The following is a 9,336-nucleotide window of genomic DNA, read 5'->3' as shown; positions in this document are numbered from 1 at the left end:
GAGAAAGCCAACTTTGGATATGATGGATGTTGAAGATTGGGAGCTACAAAAAGAAAAAGAAGAACCTAAACTTGTGAAAAATAAATGGTTGAAACGAAAACACGAGGAATACGATTCTAAAACGAGGAAGGAAAAATCTAAAAAAGCTTACTTAAGGAGGGAGCAAGCTTACAAGAAAAAATAGAGGGAACAGAATATACAAATGGAGATCATACCTCCAACCAATACCACGTAGGGCAGCATGGAATTTGGCTCATAACTCTATAAAAAAAAAAAGCACTTCTCGGGAGGCAACCCGAGCTCGATTTGCATTTTTTTCATCTTTTAGTTTTTGCATATTTTTTTTAGTTTTTGCATTTTTATTTAAGTTTTAGGATAAATCATAATTATATTCATCTTATTTTTTTTAAAGATAAGGAAAAAAAATCAAGTGTGGGATTAACTTTAAAGGGTGGTTGAATTTTCTTAAGAAAAATAGTGTTTTTGGTATTAAAAAAAAAAAAAAAAAAAAAAAAAAAAAAAAAAAAAAAAACCTTCGAAACCACAAAGTGGGACTAAGCACCATGACCTGAGAATTTATTTTGTCCTGATTTTTGGCACAACTTAAAACTCACGACCTGAGCTTTAAAAAACACGGAGGGGGGCCATTTATACATCACATAGAACATTTGACTTATTTCTTTAAACTCACTCACACGAACAGTCAAGTTTTGGTCCCCACACTCAATTGACTCCGATTTCCCACTATTTTCTTCCAACTCCTCTCGATTCCATGTTTCTTCTTTAATTTCGGTAAGATTGCTACACTCTAATCTTCTTAATTTTGCTAATATTGTGCATTTTAGGCTAGGGTTTGCTCATAATGAAAAATGTCGAAATTGAGGTCGATTTTTAGTGAAATAGCTATTGCATGTATGATTTTCGAACATTATAATGCTATTCTAAAAAACCCTTGGCAAAATCTTGGACTCAACCTATGCCTCACGGATCCGCTCCAACAACGGATAACCATGGTCATCCTCAAGCATAGATCTCGGATCGGGGTCGCGACCGTCTTGCGGCTGAGAGCATCGGCCACCACATTGCCTATAGAAAAACTGCAAACTATTAATATTTGGACTATAGAAAAATTATCTTACAAAATATCAACGATTTAAATTACCTCACCAATGTTTCCACTTTAATATACTACACTAATTTTCATTTAAATTACCTCACCAATGTTTTCACTTGAATCACTATTATATTGACTAAATACATTGTCACCATCATTTTCTTCCTTATTTAATGATTCTTAAAATTTTCACTTTGTGTTTACCTGTCAATAGAAGAATATGTGCTTGGTCACAAAAGATGACTTTTTTGAAAAGCTAACACCTAATAAAATAAAAATCAAGAAAATTATGCAAAAATATCAGACACGGATCCTAACAAAAGATTATGATAAATGCAACATTATAGTTTTCTATGAGAAAATATATATCGGCTAAACCAAAAATTAAAAATACAAAACATTTCGACGTGTGAAATCAAGGCTAACCTTACCAAAAAATAACATCACTGACACATAATTCACAATCCGTCTTTCTTGACTCTGTTGTTCGTGCTCTTCGGCTCAAAGGCACCTTCGACTTGGTCACCCATTTATACAACATTCGTTGTCTTCCAAAAACATCTCTCCACTCGATCTTTAATTTGTTATTATTTCATTATCGTTGTTTGTCTTCGTAAGTGATCTTTGGTGTTCTTAGGCGATTCGTTTCAAAAACATCTCTCCACTCAACCCGATTTACTCTTTTTTTTAGATATGTAACACCTTCAACTTTTGTTCTATGTACATTTATAACCCCTTTTTTACTTTCATTATTATAATAACCTAATTTTGTAATTTGTCATATACCAATTTTCATTTGCTTCATTGATTGTGGTTTTTATTTTATGATCAATTTTATATTTTATATTTCATTATATGACATCAATTTTTTTTTATTAATTCACACATAAATAATATCTCATGTATCTTAAAAAATAATTTCAAATATTTCACATAAAATTACATGACAATCACACACCTTTCTTACTTAATAATTTTTTAAAAACAATTAATTAATAATTATGATTTTAACTATGAAAATTTGTTTAATTCTTTAAGTGGTCTAATATTGTAATAGACCCCGTCAAACAAGAATGCTTGCTTGTTGACTTTGAGTCATTCGCACACGCCACTTTGTTTATTAATAGAAAGATATTACCACCGCCAGCCGACCTCACAGCCGACAGCTCCACCACTCACGACGGAGGAACCCATGATAACGACGGAGAATACACTACTCTTCTCCTTTACCTTTTGACGTCTTCCATTCCCATAGTCTCACCATCACTACCTATCCATTCAATCCCCCTTCCCTCACACAATGACACCAGACGCCGGCGCTACCAACACCTACAGCACCACCGCCGAAATCCGCCACGCAATCCGTCCATGGTTCGACGACTTCCTCACCTCCTTCACCCTCCCTCTCTCCTTCCCCGAACTCTCCCTCCGGTTCCAGAAAAACCTCTACACCTTCCGCGGCAACTACGCCATCATCTCCCTACTCATCTTCATCTTAACCCTAATTCTCCGCCCAATCGCCGCAATCGTGTTCTTGTTCATCATCGTCGGTTGGATCTTCCTCTTCTTCGCCAGAGACGAACCGTTAATCGTTTTCGATTTCGAATTCGGCGATCGTTTGGTTCTGATTTCGTTGATCGTGATTACGATCGTGGCGGTTGCTGTTGCCGGAGTTTGGTGGAACATATTTCTCTCGATTGTGATCGCGGGTCTTCTGGTGAGCTTACACGCGATATTGAGGACTCCTGATGATACTGAATCGCCGTATGGAGCTTTGCTTTCAGGTGTTGATGAAGATGGAGATTCACAAGGAGCTTACATGCAGGTTTGATTGAATTGTTGAAGAACAAATTGGATTTTACTAACAATACTTCGATCATTGCTCTTACGATTTTTATATACATGTAGATTGTTTGATGATCATGTCATGTTGTTTCAATGGCTATTTTTGTTACATATGATCTCATATTTGTTGTTTGTGGATTGTGAATTTTGATCCAATTTGTGTTCTTGTTGCCAATTTACTGCATTCGCATGACATTGAAACTCAAAATTTAGAATCAAAATCAAAATCAAAATCGGTTTAGGTATTCAATCGAGTTCAGAATATTTTTATCTGTAGATTAATGCAATGTTTAAAATAGAATCAAATTTAGATAATTGGTTGCTAGTTGCTACAAATTAATTCGACTTAACAAATGTCTTAAGGGAATTTCATTTATGTATGTAATTGTTGCAGCAATTGCTTGCTTGTTTACTCTTAACATTTCAACGTTAATAAATAACAAAATCAGAATTAGCAAATGCAGTTTTTAGGATTTAGGAGGTTTTAGCTTTTAGTTTTTTAAAAAAAATTCGATTTTTTTTACGGTAAAAGTTTTTAGTTTTAGTTAAAATAAAAAATTTCAAATCCAAAAGCTATTTATTTCAAATAACCTTTAACAAAAATAAAATTTATAATTTTGTAAATTGACTTAATTACTTTTTTATTTAAACCAAATGTGTGTTATAGATAAATAATTTTATGTATTTATATGTTTTGAAAATTTCTTAATACTTTTGCGGAATACTCATATATATAAAACTAGTTGCGAGGCCAAGTATTACATGGGTTAATTTTAAAAAAAATATATAAAGGTTTGAATATTTGAGAACTTTTGATTTATAAGAAAATAAGAAAAATAATGTATTATTAAATTTGAAATATTTTTTTATGTTTTAAATTAAAAAAATAATTAAATAAATAAACAAAAGAAACTAATGCATTTAAATTTAAGAATTTTAAAATCAAAAGATAAGTCTATTAATGAAATTGATATCAATTTATTACTATATTTATTGTAATTATTACATTAAAATATTATGTGGAAATTTAATAAAATAAGAAAAATCTATAAAATGAGATGTGAAAAAAAAATCAAAATAACCAAAAAATAACATTTAACAAATTGAATGAGAGTGTGACTTATGATAAAAATATCTTTATTTATTAAAGTAGATATAATCATATATATAAAAGAGATTTTCTAATATGTGCGACACACATAAGAAACATTAATTATGAGAAATATTACTATAATTAAATGTGAAATACATTAATTATGAATATTTTCTATAATTAATAAATTTTACATTTAATTATGATAATATTCTCCAAAATTAATAGTTTAATTAATGTTTCTTATGTTTGTCATTGGACTTGCAGCTAGTTTAGCCAATCATGCTTCTATCTTTTTTATGTCCCTAAGAAAAACTGAAATAGTATTTTCTTTTTTATTTAAGAAAGACAAAAAAAAAAAAATCATTCCCATGTAATAGGGCCTTAACTCCCTTAAATAATGAAATGACAAAAAGAACAAAGATTACTTTTAAAATCACGATCAAAAGCAACAACAATAGGCCCCGTAAATCACAAAAGAATAGAGTAGAGGAGATAGAAATCAAAGTCACTTCTCCTTGAATGTAAAAAAAGACAAACAAAGGAAAAATATGACTAACTTTAAGGTAAACCTATAAATGACGATCAATCAAATCAATTTCTTGTTGGTTTTCAGTTTTAGAAAAAATTTCATGTAAACAATGGGAATAGTTAACTGATTTAGGCCCAAGTCCACCCCCAATTTCTATTTTCTAGTCCTTTTTTTTCTTCTTCTATTCTAGTGCTTTTCGACAGAAAAAGTCCAATTTTGTCAAAGTGTCTACAACTCTACATGATATTTTATAAACTATTAAAACACAACAATTCAATTACCATTGTTTATTATCATACTAGTTATTTGTTAGTTACATTATTACATATATCCCATCATTAGTAAAATAAACGAATACGAAATTATAAACTTTGCATGGTCCATGTTGACATCATGAGATTACGTTTGTCATGACTTAGTGATTTACTAACCATAAAACTTATACAATAGTTTTGGATTTTTTTTTGTCACTATTAGTTATTAGTCATATGTCGTTGCAGAGAACAATGAAACACAGAGCATGAAATATAAGGCTGGAGGGAATAATGTTACACTTTTTCATTTTACCACAATAGTGTGGTTTGTCGTCATGCGTAATGAGTGATGTCACACTCAGGTTTATTTATTTATTATTTATTTTTTTTAATGGATAAAATCTTTACTTTTTTTAAAAGATAATATTTCATTAATTAAAAATAAAAATCTGAGTCGGGTTGTGGTAGTGTTTGTGTTTGTGGTTGTGTTGGTCGTTGTGGAAAATACGGAAGCATACCGCCATAATGATAATACGAAGGCGAAAAAATCGCTTGATCATATGAAGGTATATGAATTGTGGTGTTTAAAACCGGTGTTTTTTTGTTAGTAAGCATTTTGAAAGAAGACATTTTAAAAAAAATTGAAGAAAAGATGATAAAATAATAACGAATTTGAGTGAAGATTTTGTATATATATATATATATATATATATATATATATATATATATATATATATATATATATAATAAAAGATTTGAAGAAAAGATGATAAAATAATAAGGAATTTGAGGAGTGAAGATTTCTCAACAAAAGGACCATCAAACGGTCAAAAGGGACACACAAATCAAATCACTCGGCTGTTTCTCGCCACTATGCGGCCTAAACCACGCTTGACCGCACCCATGGGATGGTGTTCTGAGTCCAGGTGGCAAAACCACGGTTGAACCGCTGCCACTCCTCAAATTGATATCGGTTGAAGATGTAATAGTTGAAGAAAAATTAGCACAAAGTCAACCAACATCTCCACCCAATGATTTTAGTCGATTGAATCTGGTTTTCGGTTAACAATAAAGAGTTTAACCATCGTATGACATTAACCCTCTTCAAAACTTAAAATTTAGATTTATATTTTCCAAATTAAAAGGACCAAAAACATCTAATTACTTTATGGTCCAAATTGATACCGATCCAAACTTGAACCAAACCTATAAACAACCTACACCAAATCCAAAGTACCACAACAATACATTTCAAATCAAACAAACCTTCCTACCAAATTACATCCACATCCACATCATCCTTAAACTTTATTTTACCAAATTATTCCTAAACCGGACCCAAATAATCCCCTTCCAACCCAACAACCGCTTGAATCTCCTTCATGGCTTCCATATACTTCACCCCAATCACCACACACCTCAACCCCACATCCTTCTCAATCCTCGACCCCGTTTTCATATTCAAAAAACACGGACTTTCCCCAATCTGATACTCGTAATCACTCATCTTTTGATTCGATAAATAAAGATTCTCAATGGGCCCACACCTCATGAAAACACCATGTTTCAAGATCTTGTGAACAACCCCTTCCACAATCTCTCCTTTGAACACCTTGAAAGAGAGGCATGTGAAGGTCACCGGAAAAAGAACGTCGCCGGAATGTTCCCGGACTTTGCCTTCTCCGATCTTGTCCAGGGTGGTTACCGCTAGGAGGTAGCCCAGGTCTTTGGTGGCTCTTTTGGTGGAGAAGTCATCGAGTAGGCGGATGAGAATGGCTTTTTGTAACATTAGCCCTTTGATGTCTAGGCTTTCAGCTGGGATTACCACGTTCCAGTTTAGTTGTACTTTGAGAAACATTTTTTCAAATCTTTTAACCTGTATTTTCAGATTGATGAAGAAAATTACATTTTGGTCCCTGAGTATAGCTGGTTTTCTCAGTTTTGGTCATAGAAAGTTTTTTCTTGCAAATTTTGGTCATTATTTGAGGTTTTTTAACGTTTTTGGTATGTGTTGTAAGTAAAAAGACTATTTTTGGGACAAAAATTGCAAACATAGCTATACTCTGGGACTAAAAATAGTCATTTGATCTGGAATAGGGACCAAAATTGCAAAAAAGAGGTATACTCAGGGACCAAATATAGTCATTTTATTTAAAACATAGACCAAAAATATCATAAGAATCTCAAATAAGGAAAACTAGGGTTAAATGGATGAAATAGAATTGTAATTATTTTCAGATTGATGAAGAAAATTACATTTTTGGTCCCTAGGTATTGTTGATTTTTTCAGTTTTGGTTACAAAAAGTTTTTTTCTTGCAATTTTGGTCTGTGTTACAAGTAAAACCACTATTTTTCGGACCAAAATTGCAAAAAACAAGTATACTACTCAAGGAACAAAGATAGTCAATTTATTATTTTTTTTTTTTAAAAGACCAAAAATATCATAAGAATCTCAGATAAGGACCAAAACTGCATGGGAAAACCTTTTGGGACCAAAATTGCAAAAAAAGTTATTTTATGTGGAATAGGAACCAAAATTGTAAAAACCAGGTATACTCAAGGACCAAAGATAGTCTTTTTATTAGGAACAACGACCAAAATAGTCATAATAATAACCTCAAATAAGGACCAAAATTGCAATAGAAAATTTTTTGGGACAAAAATTGAAAAAATCAGCTACACTGAGAGATCAAAATATGTAATTTACTCTAGTTTTTATTATTGGGATGTAATTTGAAGAATCTATTCAATTATAGGAGTGAAATTTGTTTTGTATTTGGATGGCATTCGTATAACAAGAAAACAAATCAAAAGCATTTAGTTCTATTTAACACATTATTATAGCATCTTAGTTTTATTTCTTTCTACTATAGTTTTTCTCTTATAAGGACATTATATTTAGAAAAAAATAGTCAATTATAGTAGTAAAAAGTGCTTTGTATTTCGATGACATTGCTATAACATGGTAGATTTCCCAAAGTACTTACAAAAAAAAACGAAAGTAGGCTGCAATATTAAACAAATACTAATGAAAATGGATTGACATTTCTTGCATTTAACCCTAAATAAAAGGAAACCCTTAAATTATATATTAGACAATCAGCTAAGCCTGACTACCAAACCCTTGAATGAAAAAAATAATGGAGGTCAATCAATGGAGATTATGAAAAGGAAAATAAAGGATTTTTTCAAAAGATTATGAAAACAAAGAGGAATAAACCAAATTCACGAATAAACCCTAATTCAAATAACTATGAACCTAACGAGATTAGAACACCAACACATTACATCTTCGAACTCAAAATCCCTAATTATCCGCCTATAAAACAGAATCAGGATCGGAATAAGGGTGTTCCAGAAACAAATTCAATTGGGATTTATATACATGGAACATGAAGCGTACATGCATTTCTTCTACATCAAACACAAGAAAACATATAATGATTCAATCTAGATGAAAAAATCGGGAGAAATTACAATCAAAACTTGCCCTAATTTTACAACTTGCTCAAGAATGTTGTACCAAATTTGGAAATCAAAAGATCAAGATGAGAGAATGATACTTACTAGAAGGGTTTCGTGACTGCTATGTAGACTGTAGCAGTAGCTCCCCTTTATCGGCTCCTTCGCGTGGGTTTTTTTGGGGTTCACGAAGCTAGAAAGTGGAGTTTGGTAGAGGGTTTATTGCAGAGTCACGAGCATGAGTGGGTTTTCGATTTTATAAAAGTGAAATCAGCAAACGGATTCAGTTCAAGTTGGTATTTCAGAACTACGCAATAATACAATATTCCCTTACTATTTAAAAAACAAAAGGATTATATTTGAATGTATTTTTTATTTTTAGGGAAATAGAATTAATAAGGTAATTACTTTTTTGATTTGTTCAAGTAACTATTTTTTTTTTACACATCTAGTTAACGAATTTTTTGAGAGTGTTTACATATAACCATTATAACCGGCTGTAACAGGTTACATCCGGTCAGAATGGTCATATGTGAACACTTTCAAAAAGTTCGTTATCTAGATGTGTATAAAAAAAAAAAATTGTTACCTAGATTTGAACACATCGAAAATGTAAGAGTAAATTACACGAATGGTCCATATAGTTTGGGTAATTTGTGCGTTTGGTCTCTAACTTATTTTTTAACTCAGATGATCCCTATTGTTTATTTTTTGTGTGCGTTTGGTCCTTATCTTACCTCAAAAGACTATTGTGCCATTTTTAATTTTTTTTTTAATTTTTTTTCTTATTTATGTATTTGTTTTTTATATATTTAAAAAAAAATTAATAGACCCCACATATCTACATCTCCTTACCTTAAACCTGAAACCACATTTGAGAAATTTAAGTTGGGTCCCACTAGTCACCATCCCATCTATCATCATCATCAACTTCTATTTCTTTTCCATCTTTGGTGATATTGACGTCTTCATCATCCCTTATTTTTTTGGTCCTTCAACTCCGACGAACCAACCCCACAACTCAATAGAAGGGTT

The 9,336-nt window shown here is 31.5% G+C and overlaps 1 protein-coding gene and 1 pseudogene across 1 annotated transcript; one reads left to right on the top strand and one right to left on the bottom strand.

The window, feature by feature from the left end:
* Positions 1-2,199: 2,199 nt before the first annotated feature.
* LOC145093943 (PRA1 family protein D pseudogene) lies at positions 2,200-3,091 on the top strand (annotated as a pseudogene).
* Positions 3,092-5,939: 2,848 nt separating this feature from the next.
* NRPE7 (RNA polymerase Rpb7-like, N-terminal domain-containing protein) lies at positions 5,940-8,584 on the bottom strand. Its single transcript, XM_079032191.1, has 2 exons — positions 8,407-8,584; positions 5,940-6,714 (listed from the first exon to the last, which is right to left on the bottom strand). Exon 2 carries the CDS (start codon positions 6,694-6,696, stop codon positions 6,166-6,168), a length of 531 nt encoding a protein of 176 aa, XP_078888317.1. The 5' UTR covers positions 6,697-6,714; positions 8,407-8,584; the 3' UTR covers positions 5,940-6,165.
* Positions 8,585-9,336: the final 752 nt, after the last annotated feature.

This window comes from Lactuca serriola, chromosome 3 (assembly GCF_051521515.1).
Source record: "Lactuca serriola cultivar US96UC23 chromosome 3, Lser_US96UC23_V15, whole genome shotgun sequence".
Classification (NCBI taxonomy): Eukaryota; Viridiplantae; Streptophyta; class Magnoliopsida; order Asterales; family Asteraceae; genus Lactuca; species Lactuca serriola.
This window is presented reverse-complemented; position numbering and strand designations above follow the sequence as displayed.

Coding starts and splice junctions, on each gene's coding strand:
- NRPE7 (XM_079032191.1), bottom strand. CDS start 6,696: ATGTTTCTCAAAGTACAACTAAACTGGAACGTGGTAATCCCAGCTGAA.